This window comes from Microplitis demolitor, chromosome 3 (genome assembly GCF_026212275.2).
Source record: "Microplitis demolitor isolate Queensland-Clemson2020A chromosome 3, iyMicDemo2.1a, whole genome shotgun sequence".
In the NCBI taxonomy this organism is placed as follows: Eukaryota; Metazoa; Arthropoda; class Insecta; order Hymenoptera; family Braconidae; genus Microplitis; species Microplitis demolitor.
Window position 1 is genome coordinate 8,618,314 of NC_068547.1, and position 27,520 is coordinate 8,645,833.

Here is a 27,520-nt window from a genome sequence, read left to right on the forward strand (position 1 = left end):
ATTTCATAACTTGCTACTTTTTTCGGCTCTATATATAAATACATAAATATCATCCGGTATTCAAAAGTAGTGTCACCACATGAATTCCATGTCCTGGTGACACAGTAAGAATTCACACATGTGCCACACGTTTTCATGCTGGTCAATGACGCCATGACCCATCGTCTTCAGTTCACAGTGTCTCGGTTTACGACACAAGGTCGTGTATTATACGACAATCGTGAGTAATCATTCGCTCACCACTTTGTCGTAAATCTTTGAGGTTCTCATTCTTATCAAAGTCTTCTGCACTGTAGATTTGCAGTCACGTTCTTTAAAAAAAGTCACTGCTTGGTATTTAGAATCCAAGATCAATCACTGATACAGGTTTATTTTTTTATATAATCAGGTATTAAAAAATTTTTACCATTACTTCTATTGTTGATCATTTCTAAAGTGAGCTTGATTTTAATTTATTCAAAAATTTTTATTTTTAATCATTTATTTTTTGTTCATATAAAAAATTAATTTTTTTTTTTTGCATATTTTGATAGTCGATATCTTCAAAATAACATACTACAATTTCAAGTGCATGTTTCAAATAGTGTTTGTGAGTTATACAGTCATCTGGAGAGCAGCCGTTTATCGGTTCTCGAAAATTCATTTTTCAAAATTGCTGCAGTTAGAACTCAAAGACAAATCATCCAATCAATTTTATTCGAATTGCAGCTTCTTTTATATATGTTTTTACGTATCATGAACCTCCAGATTCCCGATCGAGTCAAAAATATAATTTTAGCAGGCCAAAAATCATCAAATTAACGCATGAAATTTGAAAATTTTTTTAAAAGCCCTGCCATTTTATTAAATTTTAATTTTTTTCTTAGCCCGAGGGTCATAGTACCGAAAATAGCTTCTAGTTTAATAAACTTTTTGAATTTTTTGATTTCACGCACTGTGAAGGTCGCTATCACTGCAGCAATGAAGGGACTTTTTTTTGGAGCCTTGAGAGATTGTGAATAACTCGCTGAATTTTGAATTTTTTGGTCTAAAAATTTTATCTTGTATTCACTGTATATCCAAAAATATATCCTTAAAATATTAAACCATTCTATGCAGCAGTTTTCTTTAAAAAAATTCCTAAAAATCATTTTTTTTTTCAGGCAGTCACATTAGTAAACTCCTTAAAATGCTGATTATGGATTTTACAATCACAGCAATAAAAAAATTTTTTTTTTACTCATAAATTAAAAAATAATTATTGTCATAAAACATAAGCTATCATTTTCCAACTAACACTTTTGATTATTGGAAAAGTAACAAAAAAAATTCTGAATAATGCTCAATTTTATTTACAAAAAAGTGATTTTTGAATTTAAAAAAAAACACTATAAAATTTTAGCGGTACCCAATTTTGCCTCTCCTCCCACCACTCGTAACACTTTTAAAGTGCCAAACACTAGATCGATTTGAAATTTCCAAGTGAGACAGAGAAATGTGATAATTTACCCCAGACAATTTTTTTACTGTGTATTTGACATGAGACAAATCATGTCTGTAAGCTATAGATACATCTCAAGATGTTGTTTTAATATTTTACTAGTCGGAAATTTGTTTCAATCTGTTACCTTAAAATTCATTCTTCAGCAATATAACAGTCGTAACAGCTCAATAAAAATCTGTGAAACGAGAAACGTTAAATTATTATGATGGCACGTGGAGAGGCTTCTGATGACAACCATCCAAGATATAAAAAGCCATAGAATCTTATATTAGTTGGATCTGTCCCCAGTACTTGTAGCTCGTAATATTTTTTATTAAGCAGTATCACTTTTACGAACTACCATAGTAGAGGTAAACTTAAAAGTGAGACATCGCAAACTGCATTGTTGATTGAGTCACATACTTTGCGCTTCGGCTTTACAACGGAAGATGTCACAAGTGATTCGCACGAATTTTTAAAAATACATTCCTATATTCTTTTTTAAATCTACAATTATTTTTTTTTTTTTTTTTTTTATTTGAATTCGAATGTAAACTCAAAAAAGTTCAATTTTTTTTGCATCTGGTCGAAGTATGATATCATATTACAACAGATGTATTTTGTTTTATTATCAAAACAACGCATGGAAAAAAATTTTGACGGATTAAAAAAAAATTATTATTTTTTTTTTTATTAAAAATTTTATAAATGAATTAATTAATTGCAGTGACCTCAAATATGAGGAAAGTAAAAAAAAGTTTTTTATTTATGTTAAAAAAAACGATAAGAATTTGAAAAATAATTTTTGATTTTATTGATTTTTGTTTTTTTTGTGAAAGTCAAAATTGAACACTCTGGTGTTATTTTGTGGAACTATCTATCTCTGAAGGTATCACCCAAAATATTCGCCAACGATTTTTGAGGTATAGGGGCAAAGAAGGGTAAGCAAACCGTGTGGCTGTAGGTCGGTCGGTGTTACAGGAGGGATTTCATCCCTGTACTGAGTGGTTGTTTTATCATTCGTTGGATGACGCCACGATTTTATAAGGGTAGATATTTTAAATATTGCTGGATTGGGTTCATTCAAGGCCTTTGTACCTTTATTTATTTTTTTTTTTTTTTAAAGAAAACAATATTCTAAAATAATTAAAATAGAAATGAATGATTTTTAAATATTTTTTCCATGTATGTAATTAATATGTATTTTTAAAACAAATTATTTTACCATCACGATATTAATCGATAATGACAATTATTTGGACATTTTCCTAGTAAACCTGTGCTAAATATCAGTAAAAATATTTAAATAAAATATTATTATTTAATATTTTAAATGTGGACACTGTAAAAAATTCAGGGTTGAGGGGAGCGTTTTTTAGCAGCGTAATTTCGAACTGATATGAATTTTACTCCAATGGGATTAAATTTAAAAAAATGTCATTTGTTCTGCAGTCACTCTGAATTTACCCTGTATTTAATCTGCTTTCAATCCTGAAATTTTTTTAAGTGCATTGTAAAAAAAAAAAGACTTCTAGAAATATTGAATTTTCTCCCTACGAGAAATTATGCTATGGGAAATTTTCAACCTAATATATTTTTAGTTCAAAAATTTGAAGACTTCATTAAAAATTATTTTCTTAATTGAAGAAATCTGAGTACATAAATTTCGATTTTTTTCTGTCAAGATGATTATCTTCCAATTTAAATATAGAGCTGATAACATAATAATTTTTATGAATTTACTACTTAAGAAAATATTGTTTCTACAAAAGTTAATTTTTTTTTGGTGTAGAACTATTGTTTATTGTATACTTTTATTGATAACATTAAATCCATTAAATAATGAAAATTATTGTAAAGGACTCCTTATTCAACATATGTTCAAAAAAGTCGAGTTTCATAAATTGGTCAAAAATGAGTGACTTATTTTTTTAGTCGTAATTTTTATGACAGGAAGTTGAAAAAGATATGAATCGATGCCACGCTTGTATAGTAGCCTGCCTATGCTTAACAGTAGGCATAATTCATGTTTTGTGTAGCTATGCTTAATATATAATTTTTCATGTTATCAGCATCGGAACTACGGGTTTTTATGCCTGTTCGGCCAATAGAAACAAGGCAATGTTACACGAATGGCATTTGACGAGTTGAAAATTATCAATTTACTCCGTGGTAGTTTCTCACCCGAACTGTATTCACTAATTCAGAGTAACAGTTGTATACCACATTTCAAAAAATGGTAGTCGGGGTCAAAAAAAAAACTTGATTCAGACTTTTTTGATTTATTTGACTTAATCAACTTGATCTTGGTTACACTTCTTTCTTTTACTTCAATATGACTTTTTTAACTTAAAATTTAAGTCAAAAGTAGGGTCTATAGCAATTTTTGTCCAAGCTTTTCTCTCAAACGAAACCTCTAAACGCAAAAAGAAGAACGAGACTCGATGCATTCCTCTATGATCTAGCAACCTATGTTTTCATTTTTCAAAAATGTTCTTTTGTTTAAGAAAAAAACCTAGACAAAGTTTCCATTTACTGCGCAAGTGCAACAGAGATAGTACCGTTCGCCGACTTGAGTGTGACAGAGAAAAAAATTTAGACCCCTCTTCAGTACAATCCAAGACAACGTGACTTTACTTTGATTTGGCGTAAATCGGTGCTAATTAAGACAACTTAGTCAAAACCAAATATGTTTTCATATTTTAAACTTTTTTTCATTTATCAAATGCTTTATTTTCAATTTTCAAAATTACGTTAATATTAAGTTTTTTTTTTGAACCGGGAGGAATATCGCTCATGATTAGTGCATATTCATTAACTCGCTTTTATTAGTGCACTATAATGCTAGAAAAAGTTAACTAATCTAACGAAATTTAATGGCTGTCAATGACGACTATCAAATTCTGGTCCTGATTAGATTTCATAATTAATCGGCCGCATAGTTCTCAAATTATTGAAAAAAAAGCTTTGTCTTTTCGATAAATTTTAGAAGTGATATTTTAAAATTCTTCAGTTTAAGAAATACATTAAAATTCATTAGCTTCAGAGGTATTGAGAAAAAACCATTCTTCAAACAATGCTTTTCGATGTATTAAAATGCTGTCTGATAGCAACACAAATTTCAAAAATTAGTCTGAAATAAATTGTGTCCTCTTTTTGTAAAATTTCAATTTTGGTAGAAAAAAGTTTGAAGTTTTTGACAACATTATGAAGCATATTTGTAAAATAAATGTTATTATGATGCGAAAGGAGCTTAATACCATCCAGGCATTATTGATTTCTCCAGAAAAGCTCAGTTCTCTCAAACCGTACTAACCTTTCGCGTTATATCCATCTCATCCAACCTACCATCGCTTACATTTTTCGATTAACTCACGAAAAAGAGCAGTGGAAAAATTACAGTTTTTAGTGCGAAAACAGGGCCCTCATAAAAAAAACTTCACATGTTATCATTTGCACTGTAATAGTTTCGACTCCTTCTTATAACAGAGAAATTATAATTATAGATACCAACTTTTACAGTTTTTTATGTATTTTTAGTTGAATGAGAATTTAAATGAAAAAGTCTTGTGCGAAACTTTAATAATTGCTATGTCTCAGAAATAATGCATTTTTTGCAATTTCGAAGTTGAAAGACTTTGCTGATATTTGAAAATGTCATAAATCTCGGATATACATTCAATTTTTCCACTTGTCTTTTTTTCGTGCTGCTTTGCTTCTTTGATATAAACTCGACTAAATTCTTTTTCATTTACCTCTTGATAATTATTGTCAAGATACTTTTGATAAAAAAGTGTTTCAACCCATTTTTCGAAATAACATTTCAATTTATTTGAACTCAAGAATAATTCAAATTGGAATTTTCGGCATGACTATATTACCATTTATTGAAATAATGAAATTTAATATCAACAATAATAATAGAATGTTTTTTTTTTTAAAAAAGTACATAAAGTAAGTTGCTTAGCATCGTAAAATTGAAGAACGCGAGCGGTATAAGTGGTAAGAGCAAAGTTGAATGTGTACCCACGCGTGCACACTTCCCGCTGGCATTTTATGTTTTGATGGCGCAATAAACCGGCATAAAGCAGCAATAAAACGCATCGAGTCACAAATCCGCTCGGCCGATGCCGTTAAGTGGCCTGACACTCACAGAACTGTCATCTGATGGATCTTCAATTCTGCATACGTTCTAAGATATAGTCACGTGTCCTTCAAATCTATTAGAGTTGTCATAATATTATACTATAAATATTATCTCAAAAACGTTTGCTGAGACATCTATTATCAATCGACTATGTAGGGGGGGGGGGGCACAAAATAGTCTTTAAGAAAAAAAGGCTTATATTCAGCTGTTTTCATCTGCTTTACTTCTGTATAGTTCCTTATCATGCATTTCGTTTCAGGTCACGTCTATTAAAATTCAAAAAACATTATACTTGGGGCAAAATGGGCTCCCCAAAAAAAGTTCTAATATTGGACTTTTTTACCCTTCTTACTTTTTCTAGTCTTCTGCCATGTATTCGTAATCAATATGCTCTAAAAATAAGAAGTTTAAATTTGGAGCAAAATGGGCCCTCTGGACGAGTTGAAAGTAAATGACAATCTCAAATACTTCGCAAGGGTTTTTTATTCTTGATCTATTTAAATTTAAGAAAAATTTGGGAGGACTCATTTTGCCATTCCTTCCACTATGAATCTATTCTATAACCATAATTTGTGCCTGAAATGCGTAGCATTATCTCAATCAATTAAATTTTAGCATTCCTGGATATTTTTGATTAGCCCAGAATGCTGTTAAGCCCTGAAAGATAACTATTACTTTAAAAAAAAAGGATTTAACGCCTCTTCAAATTTGTGAACTATTCTATTATTTGATTTCTTTGATCCTTGCTAAAAACTGTATCAAGTTTTTATTACCAAGTAATTTGTAATTGATCGAGATACTTATCAGGATCGAAAAAAAATATTTTGACATCTGAAACCTGAGAAAAGTCGCCCCATACAAAAACATTTTTCAAAACGTATTTTTTATACTACATTTTACCCTCGTTCCAAAAAAGTTCCGATCAGAGACCAATAGCCCCATAATTATCAAAAACTTTCCTATAAAATTTCAAATAGAGGTTTTTCAACTTTTCCATAACGAGGGTAAAATGTAATGAAAATATGTCTTCAGAACTAAGTTACGAAAACTTTTTTTTTTGACTCAAAATTCGCTCATATAAAGTTATAATGAATAAACTTTTTTTTACTGTCAAAATTACAAAAGTTCAAAAAAGTTACACTTAAAGTTCTAATCTGTCTCAAATTTAGAAATTCTACATGTCAAACTTTTTTGGAATCTTTTTGGAACGAACTTTTTTTACAGGGGAAGCTGTGGTAATTTTTCCATTTTAGAAAAAATAAAATAATCGCCTAATGTGAACAAATATCGATTGTTGTTGATAAGATACCAACTAAGTATGCAAATGTTTGCTCTCCAGGTATTCCACAGTTTTCTGTCGCAAGATTTTCAGTCGCTAAAGTAGAACTAACATGAATTCTTCCATATCACCTTTTTTTCTGAATCGAATACTCAGATGAATATCATCGTGTTTATTACATATATAAAATTCAAAAATGCTTTTTTTTTATATTTTAGTGTTGGTCAGTAATTCATTGAGAAATAATTTTATAATAGGTTTGCTTATTGTGACATATTTGAAGTAAACCATCATATAAAATCTAACGATTTAAATAAAGTCATATTCGGTCGTTAAAATAAAAATAAAATTGGTGAGTAAATATGATAATTTTATTAAGCTGTCGTTACCAGTTTTTAATCACTACATTAGCCGGTATATTACATTGATTTTTATGACATTTTGATGACAAATACCATAAACCATTGAGTAGCTCTAAAAATTTGTAATTTGATGATAAAAATTCAAATTTACAAGTAACATATTGGAAAGGAGTTTAATTTAAAGTTGTAGCAGGCCATGAAAGAATAATAATATAATAACGATATCAATCGCATTCTACTAAAGTATCCGATCATAAAATTCGTCGTTTGTCGATTGGGATACAAGAACACCTTTGCTACGAATCACGCAAAAAGAAAATAATAATAATAATAAGAAGAGGAGGGAAAACATGACGAGGGTCAGGGTTTTTGTTATCTGTTCGAAGATGGCGCACTAGGTGTCTCTTTCGATGTTTAGGCATTCCCTTGCTGGTTAAATGTTTTTTTCTTCTCGATCCTCGGACCACCGCCCATTCTTGTTTTTATTTCTCTCTTTGTCCTTTCGCTATCATGAGACGTAAAAGGTTTTCTTTCGTGTGTGTGAGTGTATATATGGATGCGCGTATGTGATAAAGAACTGACTTTAAGAAATTCCAGTAAAAAAAACTGGCTGCCTATCAGTTCACATCTGGACTTTGATCTGGTGACCGCAGCCTATAGACGTTTACGTTTATAAATGAATGCATTCTCACTAATATTCGAATGAGCAATCATATCAATCTGAGTAAAAGAACAAAAAGAAAATTTACTTTTTTACTTAAAATAAATTCAAAGATAACTTCCTTACTCATTTTTATTTTTTACAACATAAATTTATACATCTACAATTGTTTATGATTCATTTGGCAAAAAAAACTTTGTAATGAATTATCATTTTTATTTTGTTCTCTGATAGCCAAAAGTAGTTTTGCAATAGCACACTTTTGAAGATTTACAATGCGAAGACTGGAGATCAAATAAACAAGACCACAATCAAGACTGAAAATGTATGAAAAAAAGTAAACTGAAAAAAATAGTTTCTACAGTCAATTTTTTAGTAAGAATTACGTAAAGAGTTTAGTACTGTAAGGATATTTATCGTATGCATCTAAATTTTTACCATACACGTTGGGAAATATAGTAATCGATAGCATCTATATGAAGTGCCATTTCTACTGATAACATAGTCACAACTTATTTTCTGGTAACACTGAAAAAAAGCTATTTTTCCTAAGAGATAAGAAAACATTTTCTTAAGGCGAGAAAACAGCTTCTTGAAGCAAGAAAGCATTTTTTCTTGAAGCAGAAAAGCATGTTTCTTAAAGCAGACAAGCATTTTTCTTGAAAGTGAAAAGAATTTTTTTTGAAGCAAGAAAGCATTTTTTCTTGAAGCAGAAAAGCATTTTTTTTGAAACAAGAAAGCATTTTTTCTTGAAGCAGAAAAGCATTTTTCTTGAAAGTGAAAAGAATTTTTTTTTGAAACAAGAAAGCATTTTTTCTTGAAGCAGAAAAGCATTTTTTTTTTGAAGCAAGAAAGCATTTTTTCTTGAAGCAGAAAAGCATTTTTCTTGAAGCAAGAAAGCATGTTTCTTGAAGCAGACAAGCATTTTTCTTGAAAATGAAAAGAATTTTTTTTGAAGCAAGAAAGCATTATTCTTGAAAGTGAAAAGAATTTTTTTTGAAGCAAGAAAGCATTATTCTTGAAGCAGAAAAGCATTTTTTTGAAGCAAGAAAGCATTTTTTCTTGAAGCAGAAAAGCATTTTTCTTAAAAGTGAAAAGAATTTTTTTTGAAGCAAGAAAGCATTTTTTCTTGAAGCAGAAAAGCATTTTTTTGAATCAAGAAAGCATTATTCTTGAAAGTGAAAAGAATTTTTTTTGAAGCAAGAAAGCATTTTTTCTTGAAGCAGAAAAGCATTTTTTTGAAGCAAGAAAGCATTATTCTTGAAAGTGAAAAGAATTTTTTTTGAAGAAAGAAAGCATTTTTTCTTTTAGCAGAAAAGCATTTTTTTTGAAGCAAGAAAGCATTTTTTCTTGAAGCAGAAAAGCATTTTTCTTGAAGCAAGAAAGCATGTTTCTTGAAGCAAAAAAGCATTTTTCTTGAAAGTGAAAAGAATTTTTTTTTAAGCAAGAAAGCATTATTCTTGAAACAGAAAAGCATTTTCTTGAACAATATAAAATTTTTCTCGTCGAGAAATGCATCTATATATGGTCTCTGTGGTATAATCATAATGAGCTTATCTAAATACAGTTAAAAATGATCTATCTATTACACTATTTTCAGTCTCGTATATACGTGACCACCATTTCACATGCAGTTGATATAAGTGACTATGAGCAAAAATCCTCAGGGCATTGCACTCTATCTTTTTTCTACGATTTCCCGAAGCACATTTTATCCACTTGCACTCATATATTTCTATTCTCATACATACCATCATTGAACTGAACCATATTTCCTTCTAGATACCGTCAAAAAAGTAGATCTTAGTATCAACCGTATTCTACCCACCTTTTTTTTCTACAACTGGGCGGTGACCTATATAGCTCTGGCTCAAATTTTTGCAATAACTTAAAAAAAAAAAAGATTCCGTCATGATGACACGTTTGTAACATCAAAGGTGAAAAAAAAAATGGCAATAAATCGTGAACCTCATCTAGTCTCCGGTGCTCAAGTTGTCTGGTTGTAAAGTGTCAACTCGATAGAATTATTCGCTTAATCGGACCAGGTTCTATTATAAAAAACAAGATATCGTTTTATTTATGTGGATAAAAAAAATCGGCTTACTCGAAGGATATACTTTTATCTTGTTTAACCGTGAAGAATCCTTTTGTTTCGTTATACGTTTATTTCTTTGGACATAGATCATGTGAAAGAGGAGTGACGATCGAGGGACACGAGAATATTTTCTTTCTTCTTCGTTACCGTATTGAGGTTTGTTTAAAGGCGGTCTTGTTATTAACTGCCGAGGAAAGTCTCATTTTCAGTGGCTAGATCGTCCGACCAGAGGTGGTACATTCATCTTTATGGATCCTATACAAAGATAGTATTTTGACATAGTAATGGCATTTGATATTCTCGTAGGGTTCCCTGGTGAGAGGAAAAAATAAAAACAGTAAGGGCAGGCCTACCTGAAAATAATGCTTATACATTTATGTTTAAATAGGTTCCACTATATTTTCTTGGAAATCATTCTTTTTATGCCATAGGTATTTTTATTTGAGATAAGTAAATCAAAAATTGTAAACTCGAACGAATCGAATGAAAATCAACGATAAGTTACAAAAAAATTTTAATAGAAATTATTGAAAGCAATTAACGACTCATTAGATATAATTTATGGATATTTTATCGGAACACAAAATTTATCTTTAGTTTCGGTATAATTTTTGAAAAAATTTATATTTTGTTGCATTGAGATAAAAAAAATTAAAAAATGTGTAACTGTTTTCTGATAAAATTTTTTCTTTGTTTTTCAGAAAAGATCGACGATTCAAGACCGGTAAGTACCAATATTTCATCAAAATGTAGCAGTGATGCTGTTGTTAACGTTATAACGTTCCAATATTTTTTTTTTATCTATATAGGGGATAGTAGGGCGAAATGGGCCTCTTAAGAAAAAAAGGCTTATATGTATTAAAAATGCAAGCCTATTTTGCCCCCCCCCCTACTCTCCCCTATATTGATTCAAGCTAATAACATTTAGGAAGTATACTAACGTTTTCTTTGATCAAATTTTAGTGAAAAAACTTTCTGTTAGTGCTGATAATATGCCATAAGCCATAAGGAAAGTGAAATTTCATATTCTGAATTAAAATGGGTTAGAAATTCTAAAAGCTATGATCTGGGATCTTAATATATGATTGCAGTCTTTAGCGTAGATTATTAAATACAAATATGTAAGTACTAACAGTAATTTTTTGGAATGAAATAAAAAAAAAATAATGAGCTTCCTAATAAGCAATTATATTAAGAAAAAAATTTTAAGAATCTTAAATCAAAATTATTTTTCTTTAATTTGAGTGAATTGTTTCTTGTTCAAAAATCGTTCCTTTTTTTAAGTTAAGAAATTATGTACTTGTGAAATTTTTTATTACTAGGATTGAAAAACTCAATTTTTTACAGCAAGATATTCTATTGTTTAAATCAAGAATTATATTCTTGAGTGCAGAATATTTTCTTGAGCCAAGACTACACAGAAAAAAAGGATTTCTTGAATCAAAAAATTTTTACTTGGTTCAAGAAAATTTTTACTTGTCTCAAAAAATTTTTTCATTGTGAATTGAAGACAAAAATTTTCTCGAGACAAGAAAAACTTTTTTGAAATAAGATAACAATTTATTAAGGCGAGAAAACATTTTCTTGAGACAAGAAAACAGTTTTCTAGAGGCATGAAAAAATTTCTAGTCCCAAGAAATTTATTTTTCTGTGTAGAAAATAAATGTAAGCCCATCATTCCTCCAGGGCCAACTTTGCCCCACTATCCCCTATATAGTTTCTTAAAAATATTAAATTCGGTCAAAGAAAAGTAAAAAACTATAAATTTAATTTCGTTCTCTCATAAACTTTAATAAAAAAAAGTCATCTTTAGTTTTGGAATTTTTACTGTATAACTAAAAAGTCACAATTAAACCATTGTATGATTCATTGTAAATTGTCTAATTCTATAAGAAACCACTAGAGAATTTTTTTTTTTTTTAGTTTAAGTATATTTGACTAGAGTTTTTAATAAATGAATATTTAGTAGTCATAATTATGAGCAATTACGTGATAATCCTTAATATAATATATACAATGCTAATTTATATTATAGAAATTTAAGGAGATTTTACTGTTGCCATGATTAAAGAACAGAATAATTCTGAAAGTTATACAATACTATAAATCATCATAAACTTGATTATGGTAATGAGTATAATTTTATTTTTAAGATTTAAAAGATTTTTTTTTATACTCACATTTTTTTATTTTTATTTAATTGATGAGCATTCAAAAAATTTTCATAATTAATGACTTTAAATATTCATTAATATTGATAACCTTATAAGTTAAAAAATAATTTATCAATTCGAGAAATTAATTTTAGAAATAAAAAAAAAATTAGAAACCTACTCGGTGACGTAGAAAATTTATTTTAGATAAAATTCGGAAATTTTCAGTAAATTAATTTTTTTTTATTGATATATAAAGTTACCCCTACATAATTCGGGCCTTCAGCATCGAATACATGGTTTTGATCTGTTTCGAACAAATCAATTTATAACTGCCCAATTCATAAGAATTAAACTACGCAGAAAAATGATTATTTTGTGCAAACAATTTTCACTCGCCCCAAGAAAATTTTTACTTGCTCTAAGAAATTTTCGTACTATTAATTGAAAACGAAAATTTTCTTGAGTCAAGATAAAATTTTCTTGAGGTTAGAAAAATTTTCTTGAGGTCAGAAGAGTTTTCTTGAGCCAAGAAAATTTTTCTAGTTCTAAGAAAACTTTTTTTCTCATTTTTTACTATAAAATTTTTCTAGTGCCAAGAAATTTTTTTCCTCTGCATACAAATTTTGAAAAAATTTTTTTCCTGCTACCAAGTTTTGGTAGTTAGCTGTCGTGTCCCATGTGGGTCATTGTATCCTAGTCTACCCTACGCCAAAATTAAAATTTCAATATATTATTGCGCTTAAACAAGGACCTAAATTATGGTTCTTCTGTTACATATTTATTAAATATTGAATTTACTTTATTAAATTTTTACCAAAATTAATTAAATATCTAGACCTAAAAAAATTATTAAATTCCCCAATAATCACGGAATATTTGTCAAGTTATTAAGTAGTGGACTATTACGATCTCCGGATTTTCAACTCGAAAAAAGATTTTTCTACCCTCCTTCATTCTTATTTACAGAATGAAGAATGCTTGGCACGTTCTTTTCTATTTTTTTTTTTTATTACTTTTTTTATCTATATCTTTTCATTCACGCTCTTCCCTCCTCAATACGAAAATTCAAAGACGGGAAAAGTCGTGGTGGGGAGGAATGAGAAAAGAGTGTCTTCAATATTTTGGGAACGACGGGTTCAGCATTTTTCGAGAGCCACTTAAAGTATCTAAGAGATATGCTCCTCATGCAAATTTTTTCTCTTTCAAAAATATGACATGAAAAGTTAAGCCAAAGATTAATTTATCACAATTTTATTCTGTTAAAAGGCTCCCTATGCTTGAGATTATTAAATAAAAAAAAAGTTATTAATAAATAATATTATAATAAATATTATAAATGAAAAATTTCTCAATTACAATTTGGAAAAAAATTTTATGAGCAATATATTATCGAAAAATATTTTTAAAACGAATGTCAAGTGGCAAATGTGTACTGGAATGATGAGGTCAGGGTACCCATATGGTATTCAAGATTAACAGAAAGCCGACGGTGTGAGTAAAAGCTGGAAAGAAACAAGACATAAAAAAAAGAAGAAGAAGAAGAAGAAGAGAAGAGGCTTAAGATTCAACGAGAGCCCTCTATCCATCGACTTCATAGAGAACACAAACTTATGATTTTTTTTATACTAAAGCTGAGAGGGGGGGGGGGGATTTGAACAATTAAATCTTTTTTTTTATGGCATTCAAAGAAGATGAGAATTTTCAGCTGCCGTTAAAAAAAAATTTTCACTTTTTGCGGGCAAAGTGGGCACCTCTAGAAAAGTGAAAAAAAATTTGGAAATTAAATAAATTTTCTTATAAGTAATTTACATAAAGAAAAATTACATTTGACATAATTAATGGATGCAAAGGAAGAAAAAAAATTTTTGATAGTTTTTGTCATAAAACAAAGACATTAAAATTTTTTGGCTGACACTCGATTTTTGAAAAAGTTTAACTACCGACTTTAAATTGGAAATTTTTTATTTGTTAATCACTATTTATTATTAACTTCAAAGTAAAAGATTTTAATCAGTTTTAATTCTAAAGATATTTCAAAAAAAGCAATTATATATTTTTTAAAGTAATAGATTAAAAAATCACTAAAAGTTAATTAAATTTAAAAATTTTTAATATTTTTCAGTCAATTTTTGAAATCCATCTGAAGTAATTTGAGACCGAGTTATTTCATTCTAAATTGATAAAAAAAAAAAAAAAATTTATTTCATACCATTTTTTTGCAAAAACAAAATTTTTTAAAAACAGTAAAAAAAATTTCAAAATAATGCTCAAATATAATTACAAAAGTAATTTTATAATGTTTAAAAATCTAACTTTCTATAAAATTTTTGGAGCACCCCCCCCCCCTCCCTACTAAAGTAATAATTAAAAATGAATTGAAGGGCAAATAAAAGTAAATAATTAACTTTCTGAAACAAAAAGACAATATCGTTAAGAGACTAACTTTTAATGGTCCAGAAGTTCTACCACTTGAACTGTAGCATGTCAGAGAACTCAATGTTCAAGAACGTACGTGACAATATATGATTAAAGACTCGAAACGTAAACTCGTATGTATCAACTTCTAACGTCAAATAGACCATTGCAACTGTAGTTTTGAAGACAGTTAAATTCATCATGGGCAGTAATTCAAAAGACCTTGTCATTCTTGGAATAACGTGGTCGTGATGATAATCCGAAGTTTAGAGTCTCAGAGCAGTAGAAAACGCATGGCGTAACAATGTGCCAAGAATGAGTGTACTGTAGTATAACGCGAGAGGAAACAAAGACAGAGATAATGATAGCAGTAGTCAGTAGTGGTTAGCTAGCAGCGCCACACCAGTACCACACGGTGACAGCAGCAGTGAAAGCAGGAGCAACGGAGATGCTGGTGGTGGCGGCAACTGACAGCCAAGTGAGCGTGTGACAGTAGAGAAGTATCCAGCGAGAGTGAGACCGAGAGCGAAGGATTGAAGCTCCGTGGAAGTGTGAGTGGAAGAGAGACCGAACAGCAGCAGAAACCCATTCATCTTGGCGCGCCTAGCCGGCTCGGGATTGGTCCCCTGGTCGTAAGGTCATGCACCGATTGGTCCGTTCTGTTTACCAGCTGTGCTGCTCCAAGGAGAGGGGCTGCAAGAGACAAGCGGCGCCATTATTGTAAGGGGTTACATTTAGCTGGCTGTAGTGTAGTACGCGGTGTTCTGGATAGGGGGCTATAGTACCTTCATGCATGGCCCATAAAGGATTCGTCGACTATCCGAGAAGTACGCAAGAAACGGCATCTAACACCTGACAAGCCGTGATCTCCCATTCTCCCGCGCCTTACAGCCCAATTCCTGCGGGTTTTTATTGACAGCTGTGGACGGATCCTTTAACTGTTGTTGACGTTCTCGTGCATTTAAATATTTATCATTAATAACAACACAACAAATAATTTGTTTTATGTGACCGTAATTGTGCCCAGTGTTTTGTTTAGTAAGATTACGTCCAAGAAGAGGACGCATTTGCAAAAGTGATTTAGTAGAAGAACAGGGTGTGATTATTTCTAGTCTGTTTTTAGGCCTAATATTGAGTAACTTTCGTAAACGCGTTTGTTTGAAACTTGGTCTAAAAGCTGTTACTGTTTTAGCATGATGTGTTATGTGCCCTGTTGCATAAGTGCTAATAAAAGTGAGGATAAAGTACCGATAAAGAGAGTTTGAGCGGGGAAGGGTGTGCGGCTTTACCAGGAGAAGGGGGATCTCAGCAAACGCACGAAAACATATCGCAGATTGAAAAAAAGGACACGTTTTGTGAATTTTGATCAAAAAGTGATACAAAATAAGCATTTTTAATGAAATTAGTATGCTTTGAGTTGGAATAAAAAGTTATTGCCATTTTGCAAGTTAGGATGATGGGTTCAGATAATGCCCAGGGCAGATGTTGACTGCCCTGCATCGGGTGCTGGATTCGCTTGCGCAGCGATGAGTTCTAAGTTCATAATCGATAGTATGCTACCTAAGTATCACCAGCAATTTCATCATCAACAGTTATTTGCGACTTCTAATTCGAATTCCCTTCAAACTTGCTCAGGTGGTTCATCTACCGCGAGCTTAGAGTCGAGCCTATCGGCAGCAGCCGCAGCTGCTGTCAATTACGCACATCACAGTTCACCTTCACCAACAGGCTCTAGTCCACAGCATTCAGGAAGTTCTGCCTCGACATCCCCGGCGGCAAGAACTGCATCTAGTATGTACCCTTACGTATCCGCAGCAGCGGTCCATCATCATCATCAGCAGCAACAAGCAGTTGCAGCAGCAGCTTTTGGTGCAACCTCCTCTATGGTCCCTGGATTTGGTTCATCCGTAGCTTCTAGCGCCGCATTGGCAGCAGCTGCTGCTGTTGATGCTGCTAATGGCGACAAATCATGTCGATACACAGCCAGTCTCACAGGGAACGTTGCGCCCAGTTCTACAGATCCTATAGTCAATTACAACCTAAGCCATCATCATCAGAATGGTGCGACTTCCAGTGGTCTCGTTTCATCATCACCTTCTTCATCGGCAGTATCCGCGGCTTCAGCTTCCATGGCAGCAGCGGCCCAATTCTACCATCAAGCCGCCGCTGCGTCCGTGGTCGATCCACTGACATCTTGCCAGCAACCCACTCCTGGACAACCGGGAATACCTGACATTCCTAGATATCCTTGGATGTCTATCACAGGTGAGCAGCATTTAGATATACTCGTCTTTACAACTATTTATATCAGCATGCAATGCATCAGCTAATAATCCGATCACTGCACCCGGTTGTTTATTCAGCTTGCCTACATTTCAAATTCATTATTGCAACTCGAAATTACATTGATTGTTATTCATATGCTATAGCGTTTTTTCATTGAGCAAATACTACCTGAGGGCAACTGAACTTTCCGTCGGCCGTCGCTACTTGAGCTGTCGCTTCGTAGCCATTAATATTGTAAGCTATAAAGTTGGAAAACATATTGATCATTAGTGTTCTTAAAGAATACTATTTTTATTATACATTCAAATCAATTATTATTATTATCGTTCAATATCGGGGCTTAATTTATTAAATGTTTTATTTACTTTTTTGAATACGCTCACGACTACGATGAACTAATTAAGTTGAAAATGTTAACGAACCAGTAATAATAATATCTGCAAATTAATGACTTCTATTTATAAATAGATGAGCTGATATATGAAATAAAATTTTATATTTAAACGATAATTATGCAAAAGTTACATCTACCATCTACTGGTTATTAACGCAATTATAAATGGTATTTATATAGATTATTATTAGATTAGAAGAGGGGGGGGGGGGGTAATCAGGGAAATACAGAGTATTCAGGGATATTCAAAGGAAATAGAAAAAATTTTTTATTTTTGTGCGCAAAATGGGCTACCCTCTAGAAAAGGTGAAAAAAATTTTCTGGAAATTAAAGAAATTTAATGAAATTTTCAAAAAACAAACTTTTTATAAAATTTTGGGGACACCCTATTTTACCCCCCTTCCTTCCCTAATTCAAAAATTTATTTTCGATGCCATCATTATATACGCAAAGAGCAATTTTATGTAATTACAAATTTGATTAGCTTCTATTATCCCATTTTAGTAAGAGAAATTGTTTAAAATTGAATCAAACAGGAAAATTATAAACTCATTAAACGACGGTAATTTGCCTTTCATGACTGTAAGCTTCGCATAAAATATTGAGAATATATTTTCTTTTGTGTGCAATCTTTAAAACAGAGTTTATCTTTTCTGAATGCTTATACATCTTTCATTCACTTAACTTTTGTTCAACTTGAAGAATAATTTCAGTCCATTAAAATGATCTGTAGTCTACGGCAATAAATATATAAGTACATAACAATAATCATCAAAATAACTATTAAAATAATAACGATAATATCAATGATAAGCAGTCCTAGTATAGAAGTTGAGTAATTAGAGATCATATCTCCTTCGAGTCTTCACGATTCTCGGATGAAATAATTATAGAAAGAAACCAAGTTTCTCATCGTAAAAAGACAATTATTATCTTACTATGGTATTAAAAAATTATTCTTTCACTTGGATAAATTTCCAAGGCACTATTTTGAAATTAAGTCAAATCTGCTACTATTTATTCTGACCATTGATCTTTGCAGTTTTGATCATTGGTAATTTTTAGCAAATACTTGAATGTGCGAATAATTCAAATTTATAAGTAACTCAAAAATTTGCTCTTGACTTAAAATTGTGATATTTTTCGCAATAATTCAAATTTTTATCAGAAATAAATAGAGCTTAGACACGAACTTATGAAATAATTACTTTTTGGTTACTTTACAAAACTAAAATCTTCAGTAAATAAAAATTAAAAATTTGAAAACTGATCAAAGTTTCCTCGAATCGAATCGAATGATTAGAAAACTTTTAGAAAATTCAAAAATTGACGAATAATATGAAAATTCGAATTCTTCAATTTGATTAGAATACAATTCACACACCCCTTATAAATATATGGATCATGAAATATTTATCGTTACTTAATTCCTAATTTGAAAATTATAATAATGGTCTTTTTGAATATTCCTTACTTCGACTGTTTTTAGACTCGTTTTTAATAATTTTTAGTCTGGTTTTGGTTGCGTCTCAATCAAAATCAGACTTTTTCTGCCTATTTAAAATCTGCTTTTAATATTCTTCGGATCAAAAACTGCTTTGAAATTTTTATAAAAGATTAAAGACCGACTTGTTCAAAAACAGACCAATTAGTCCAAATACAGCCTAATTAGACTATAATCAGATCAATTTTTTCGATTCGGATAGCGAATCAAAATGAGCCAATTCCCGACTAATGCAATTTAGCGAATGAGAAAATCATTGATTGCTTCCCTAGGACAGAAAAAGTATAATTTCTACCCGCAAAATGGCTTCATGACCTCACTTCAACTCTCCCAGAATGACATTTGTTTCTTACAAACCTCGAAATAATCATGAAATTCTAATCAATCGAATCAATAATTGAATTTCCACACGCGCTATTGCTCTAAAATTTTCTTGTGTCGACTGACTCCAGTTTTTAAGTTCCAATTTAGGTAATAATAAGCAATAGAGCGTATGATAAGGAACAAAACAATTTCCGACTTTATATGATCCGAAATTTTGTCTTTAGTTCGGGTAGTCATCTCACCCTCATCTGAAATCGTCTTATTTCACCCCTTGCTACACAATATGTCCCATTAATCGACAATTAAACTTCAAGTCATCATGCTGACAGTAAGCAATCAGAAGATATCATATTCTTATCTATATTTTCTAACCGATAACTGCGTGGGAAAGATCCGTTTATTATTAACTTCTTAATATAAATATGATATACTTATCAAATTTTTTTTTAAGTCCGGTACTAAACAGATGACGTCAGAGAAATGAATCCCAATCTGAAATTTGTAGTGTTTAAAAAAAAAACTCCGAATGAAAGCGATTAATCATCAAAGCTGTGATCAATGTCAAGGTCAACGTGAACGGATGTAAATGAGATTGAAATAAACAATCATTATTATAATGAACATCACAGCATTTTTAATTTTACAACTGATATATAAGCGGGCTGTAGTAGACAACTATAAATAAACTGTTGATTATTCTGATGTTCATCACACAATTTTTGGTGATTAAGTAAATAATACTATAAAAAATCAAAGTAAAAAATAACAATGAGTGGTAGGAAAAATAATATAATAAATTTACTGTGCAGATAAAAATTATTCATTTTTTAAAAAAACAATGCATCTTTACGTCATAGAGTATTTTTAGTTCATATGATCTATGAAATGGAAATATTAATATTAATAACTTTTGTAGGGGTAAAGATATTGTTAAATGTTTTAATTTAATTTTTAATAAATTAATTTATTGTGAGCGTTCGCTTTTATTATCACTAATTATCGTTTCATTAATTATTGCATTATCTATATATTTTTATTGCAATTGCACTTGCGTCAAAAATGAACTGATTATATATAACGATATCCAGTATGACTTCAGTATGTTTTTGCATAAACATTTTTTTTCTGGTATGAAAATGCACAAAAAATGATTTTAAAAATTAATCATGAATACTTAACTTATATTACTTCACATTGTAGTTTCAATGAATACTTTTATCGAACTTTACCCTGGTCGGAAAATTTGATCTGTTTCAAGTCAAATAAAAATTTTAAGTTCTTTTTATTCAATTTTACTTTTTGTTTCCCGTGAAAAAAATTTTGATTATTCTAAATTTTAAAATCTGACACAACGATGAACTTTTTATGAACGTTTTCTAAACTTTTGAAAATTCAAAGGAAATATCAATGAATTAGTTAATACTATTAACATATAGCCCAAAAAAAGTTTAGAAATGATTCAAAATCATCATTTTTTGTGGAGAGTCAAAAAATGTTTACAAAAAAGTCCTAAAACGTTGATTTCCTCTCTTAAATTTAAAATAGTGACTATTTACTGTCAAATACAGATTTTCACTTATTCATTTTTAAAGAGTATAATATTAAGTTGAATGTTTTCGTCTTTGAACATACATGTATTTTCAGAATTTCAAAAATCGTTTAAAAAGCTCGCCATTGTGTCACATTTTGAAATTTATAATATTCAATACTTTTTCAAGGATTTTTTATTCATGGGTTGTATTAAATCAACATAGAAAATTTAATCGAGTTTTGCCCGTACTATTTCTTATTTAGACACGTTTTAGATAATTTTTAGTCTGGTTTCTGTCACCTCTAGATCAAAGTCAGAATTTGGTTCTCAAAATATTTTGCTTGTTTTTGTTATTGTTCAGACCAAAATCAGACTTTTCCTGTCTATTATTTTTTTTATCCTGTTTGATCATCTTTGCATCAAAAACAACTTAAATTTTAAAACCCAGATTGACTAGTTCAAAAACAGACCAATCAGTCCAAATGCAGTCTAGTTAGACTTAAATTGAATCAAATTTATGGACCCAGGTATATCTTTGTTCAGAAATTCAAAATTATGTCTTATTCCTTATTCGTTATTTCTTATTTTTGATAGGATGACATAAGAACCCGAAATTATCAAAAATACCATTTGGCCCAGAACTTAACTTACGGGATTTTTTTAATAAGCGATTCCTATATTCTCTGTTTTAAAAAAGTGAATTGTTTTTGGTCATAACAACAAAATCACGAGATCTATTTATGAAGGCATTTACATACTTTTACTTTTCTATTAGAGACAACTAGTATGCAGTCATGACTTTTTGTTTATTATTCAGCACTTGACAGCATTGCCGTAGGTCACTTATACCAGCTCTAGTCTAGTTATTGCTCACAAATTTCCAAGCTTTTTTTCACTGCTTCTGCTTATGTATGAATTGTAATGCTTACTTGCCAGATTAGTATTCAAATAATTAAATTTTGAAAAATAATGTTTGTTTAATATTTTCAGATTGGATGAGTCCATTCGATCGGGTCGTGTGTGGTGAGTAAAATAGTACATTTGTCACTTCCTCATTCTTCGAATACAAAGTGGTAGAAAATTTTTGAAAAATACTTATTGCAATCAAAAATTTGAAAAAATATTTAAAATAAAGAAATAAGTACCAAAAATTTTCTTTTGACAGCAAAATTTTATGAGGTCACAACTTTCAGATGAAAAAAAAATTTTGTCACTTATAACCTTCAGCTCTAGCCAAATTGATCGAAAATAGTGAGTATATTAATCAATTAATGAGAAATCTTGAAGTAAATAGCAAACATATTATTGTTTATATATAAGACATATATAAAGATATCTCGAGTTAATGAAGTCCACAATATGATATGGATAATTACAATGGTTACATATTACCCTAAAGTATATATAACACGGGTATAATTTCATACGACAAAATATATTTACATTATGCCATAATCAGCTTCAATTATATATAATCTTAACTATCCATGGCATAATCTAATTATCAACATATGTTTAATTATGTCTCGAGGGTATTTCTAGTGAAATTATTACATTGACGACAGAAATATATATTTTTCATGAAAATAATGCAGCTATGTTCAGATATGGATCATCTATAACCACATTGGTGTTAAATTTATATTTTTTAAAATTACCTTGTAGCATGCTAAAGAAGTATACTGATGGTATAAATCGATTTGCTCTTTACCTTCGTGACAAAAATTATGAACAGTTTTTAAACTTTAAAACAACCACTTTTTTCATTCATTAAAAACTGTAGCTATGAAAAAACAATTTTTGTACACAAGAAAAAAAAATTTCTCGACGCAAGAAATTTGATCCCACCTCAAAAAAATTTTATCTTGCTTCAAGAAAATTTTTATTTTCACTTAATAATGCCAAAAATTTTTTGGGTCAAGTAAAAATTTTTTCCGTCAAGAAATCCTTTTTTTCATATCCCAAAAAAATTTTTGTTTTAATTTGATACTAGAAAAAAATTATTGACTCAAGTAGAAATTTTCTTCAGGCAAGTAAAAATTTTTTGAGCAAAGAAATTTTTTTCTTGCCTCAAGAAAATTTTTTTTCTTGCCTTAAGAAACTTTTCGTCTTCAATTAATAAAAAAAAAAAATTTCTTGAGTTAAGTAAAAATTTCCTCGAGAAGAGTAAAAATTTTTAGCGCCAAGAAATCTTTTTTTCTGTGTAATCAATCAATGATATTTTATTTTACGTTTGAATAAAATAGAGTTGCAATTCAATTTATATATAGTATCGAACATATATTTTTATTTATGATAAGATGACTATTTAGTAATAAAAAGAACATACAGAAGTTGAGAGACTTAAAAATTTTATAGCAAATAATATGAAATTTTCTATAAAAGTTTTTTAGTTTTACCCAAACTATTTATGAATAGATTTATCAAATATAGTAAATATACTAATAAAATTATTTTAAGGAGAGCTTCAAGTTGTAATGACAAGAGTTGAGTCCAGAAACAAGCTCTGTGGACTCATAAAATCATTACACTTGGAAACTTACACCTATAGATACATAGACAACACTCGATCCTTTTAAACCGATCTTGAGTAGTAGGCCTCTAGAGACTTGAAAATATATATATGTATAAGTCCGACATATTTTATGATAGAATCTGGGCAATTTCGTAGTTTTGGAAGCTTACATCTCTGGTCATTATAATTTAAATAATAAAATCATAAAATTTGCAATAATTTTCGCAGTAACAAGTTTACATTTATGTGTAAATAAAAATTAACTTTATAAATTTGAATATTTATGAGCTAATGAGTAGAGAAATCGACGCAATTATCCGGTAGAAAAAAAATGAATCATGCCCATCAGAGGAAATGAGTCAATTTAGGTGTTTATATAATGATATTCATTATTTTTATCGCGATTAATTATTTAAAGTATGTAGTTATACAATTATGTATAACATAAATTGTCTGCGGCATCGTTTACTTTGTGACGTTTTCCATTAACTTTTTATTTTATCTATTAAATACATTTGTGTCTGCACCGCATTTATTTTTATTTCATTTTATCTTGCTCATTTTTGGCTGTAAGTTGGGTTTTTTTTCTTTTGTACTAATGAAAAAAATATACTCGACATTGTCTTTTTATTTTGTTTGTGGCCGTCTTTGCTACTCTTTTTTCCGGTCTCTTTGTTCAAAATCACAACACGTCTGGAATCTCATTGAGGTTCCTGTTATCAAGAGGAAACCTTAGAATATATTTCTCTCTGGTTGAATTATTTTTCTCGGATTCACGAACAAAAGTCTCAGCTAATCCTGAGCTTATTGTACTTAGAGCTATAAAAACTGGATGATATCACAGTATAGTAGACTACTTTATAATTCATAAAATCTTAAATCATGAAACTTTAACTTATTATTATGATAAATTCAATGAACCTATGAACAGCTACACAGAGAAAAATAATTTCTAGACTTATAAAATTTTTTCCTGCCTCAAGAAAATTTTTTCTCTTCTCAAAAAAATTTTTTCTCTTCTCGAAAAAATTGTTCTTTTCAATTCTTAATGCAAAAAATTTTTTACAGCAAAAAAAATTTTTCTTAGCTCAAGAAAATTTGTCTTTTCAATTCAGATTTCAAAAAATTTCTTTAGAGCAAGTAAAAAATTTTAGCGTTAAAAATCCTTGTTTTCTATGTACCATAGGTCATTTTTTAATAATAGGTATGGACAAAATAACATTTTCCAAAATTTTACCATGACATGTTTTTTCAAAATAGTCTTCATAACATGTTTTTGCAAGACGTTATTATCTTTTCAAAGACTGGGTTACTCAAAACCTTTGCTAGAGTTATTACTATAGTATCACATATGTCCTCATGGTCATGAGTACCAGCTCATAAATTATGGACCCATCAATGGCAGCTGACATTGAATCCATAAAAAAAAAAAAAAAATAAAATGAAAATAACAATGGAAAAAAAAAGGTGTGAAGGATAACAAGTTGGATCGAAGAATATAGCAAAAAATCAATCTTTCTATCATTGCCATTTTTTAATCCAACAGATAAACGATAACTTGTTTTTTTTTTTTATGTGATCGAAGATTTTGAAGAAATCTATTTGTTCATGTAGAGAAAAAATGGTCTCCGGCTAAGAATGTTTTTGCAATCCATCGAAAAGCAAACAAATTTTCTTGAATGAAGAATTTTCATTCTTTGAGCTTGAAAACAGCAGGAAGTTTTTGGATTAGCCTGCAGTCTTAATATCCAAATCCTCTAGTCTAATTTTTCGCCTTTCTTCGTTTTGAGTTTTGCACGCTATCTTTTTTTCAAGATTCTCATTTTTCATTGCCTTTGAGTCATATTTTATTAATGGACGATCTTAATTAACCTCCGAATGATTAAAATTTTTTGTCCAAATGCTGGAATTTGTACAGATGGTAAAATGCTGATTTATCAAAAAATATAACTAAAAGCTTAAGTAAAGAAATAGTAGGTAATTTTATAGATAGAAATGTCCGTCCGGATTTTTGTTGGCGTACGTGGGCTAGAAATGGCGAGGTAATGCATAATTTATAATCAGACCGATCCAACGCCAGTGCACGACCATATTCTCCGCCTCTGAGCCAACATCCCCTCATTAGCATTCGATGATGGTTGCCGCGCGTCCTGCAGTGACGTCTCTCATATTATCCCATTTCATCCTACTCGTCTTGTTCGTCCCTAATTCTATCATGTTTCCTGCCTTCGAGTTCCATTGTCTATTTCCTCCACCGCCAACCTATCTCATATTTTTCCCTTGACTACTTGATAGTCCAAGGGGTTATACGGTTCAATCCAAGAACGTCTGGAACCAATCAACAGTCTTCATTGCATCTATATCACGCTGTTTAGAATGGCGTGCGCGACTTCCAGAACAGATGTGGAATATATAACTACTAACATATATTTTCAGCAATATCAAATTTATATGGAAAAAAAAAAAAAAAAAAAAAAAAAAAGATATCGTTGATGATCAAACACAAATAATTTTGAGTTTCCATTTTGTAAAAAAAATGTGATATGCAAATAGAAAATTACAGAAACAGTTTCTATGCATGGAAATTCAATCCATCCTGAAATACATGGAATAATTATTCTTGTTTAAAATGTTATGGTGTCATAGTAAAATTGGCCACCTGACAGGATTTTCAATAGACGCATGCAAAAATTACCATGGCCATAGTGAAATTCACAATAGTGACGTTAAAAATTATTGTAAAACCATTGTAAGTTTTACTATGGCCATAGTAATTTTTGCATGTGTTTATTAAAGTAACCATTTCTATATATTATGGGAAATTAATCAACAAAGACTGAAAAAGTTTGAAAGCAAAATTATATTTCGTAATCACTTATAAGAAATTTCATGGTGTGTTAAGTATCTATAGTTCATTTTTTGGAGTTTCAATGTCATTTGGTAAGTGTGTTAATTTCGACTGTACACTTTAGAGTGTGGGGAGGGGGGCTTACATTTATGATACATATAAGCCCTTTTTTCTTAAGGGGCTGATCTTACCCCCTCCCCTCCGCTATATAACAAACTTAATGCTAACACATTGTGACGGTAAATTATGAATATTTTTGGAAGACTCGCCTTGAATATTGATAAAAAAATGTTACGTCAGAGGTCGAAAAGATGGTCAAGTCGAAATCGTGTTGTCACAGAGATTATTGAAACTGCAATTTTATGGGTCTTAAAAGCAGTTTAATTGCCGTTATATAAGTGTTTATGTGCTGCCAGGTTACCGCCGTCTGTGTGCTACCCTAAACGCTTATTTTATGGTCATATGACGCGCCGCTACGGCGTACCTCGTTGTCGCGTGCCAGGGCCATCATACCACACCAAATCCGAGATATGGTCGGCAGACCTGTCGATCCACGTGTTTTCTTAGATGCTCGTCAAAATTTTACACTCTTTTTTTTTCACCATTTAACTGCCGTGTGCTTTATTCTTTATTATCGTGTTTATTTTTCACTTTTATAACTCGAATTGAGGTTATAAATCTTTTTTACCTTCGTGTCATTACTTTTTAATTTCATTGTTGTGTTTTTATAGGTTTCAAGTGTTTATTTAGATTTATTGATTCAAAAATACCAAAATAGTATATTCCAATGAACTTTTTTTTTTTTTTTATTCAAATTAGTGCGATACAGAGTAATGACTGCTCTAATGATTTGACGGTAATTTTTTTGTAATTCATGTTTCATGAAAAAATTGAGAAATTTACAAAAAACGGATTTGGCTGGTATCCAAAGGGAAACGAACATCAAGAAGAATTAGAAAGTTACAATCTATTTACTCTCTTACTTTTTCTTGATAATATACAACCCTCGTATCATCCAATGTTACTTTCACCGCACCCTTTGTCAGTATTTCTCAGAGTCCAATACGCAGACAGTATACAACAAAGGGGCAATAAAAAAGTTACCTGATTCATGAGTAAAAAGAAAAGGGCAAAAAGTGTTTTAAAAAAGTTAAAATTTCACTTTTTCTGTTGCTTGTAAATCAATACTCGGTGTCTAGTCACGCTTCAATCAGCTAAAAGTTTTGTTGAAAAACAACATTTTCAATGAGTATTCGATGAATCCATGGAGTTTTTTTCTCGCTTCTATAGTTTAAAAAAATAATTAACATTTAATTTTTATTAGAAAATTATTTTATACGTCAAAGCCGAAAATAAATTGGAAAATGACTTTTGTGAGCTTTGTGTAAAAATAAATTTCTAAATTTAGTATTGAATTGAATCAAATTATGCTCATATTATTATCATATTTATGGATATGTTTTCATTTCAATTTTTCATATCCTCGATTAAGAAAAAATTTTTTTTTTAAACTATTATCGGATTTCTTCATTAGTCAACAT

General features: G+C 30.2%; 1 protein-coding gene across 2 annotated transcripts in view; it reads left to right on the forward strand.

Annotated features, from left to right (window-relative positions):
* Nucleotides 1–15,359: 15,359 nt before the first annotated feature.
* Nucleotides 15,360–27,520, forward strand: part of LOC103570383 (homeobox protein abdominal-A homolog) — a 43,451-nt gene continuing 31,290 nt past the window's right edge. For both annotated transcript variants that reach the window (XM_008548096.3, XM_008548097.3), the window contains exons 1-2: nt 15,360–16,842; nt 21,607–21,639. In XM_008548096.3, coding sequence (XP_008546318.1) covers nt 16,047–16,842; nt 21,607–21,639 — 829 coding nt within the window. In that variant the 5' untranslated portion in view covers nt 15,360–16,046. The remainder of the gene's footprint in view (nt 16,843–21,606; nt 21,640–27,520) is intronic.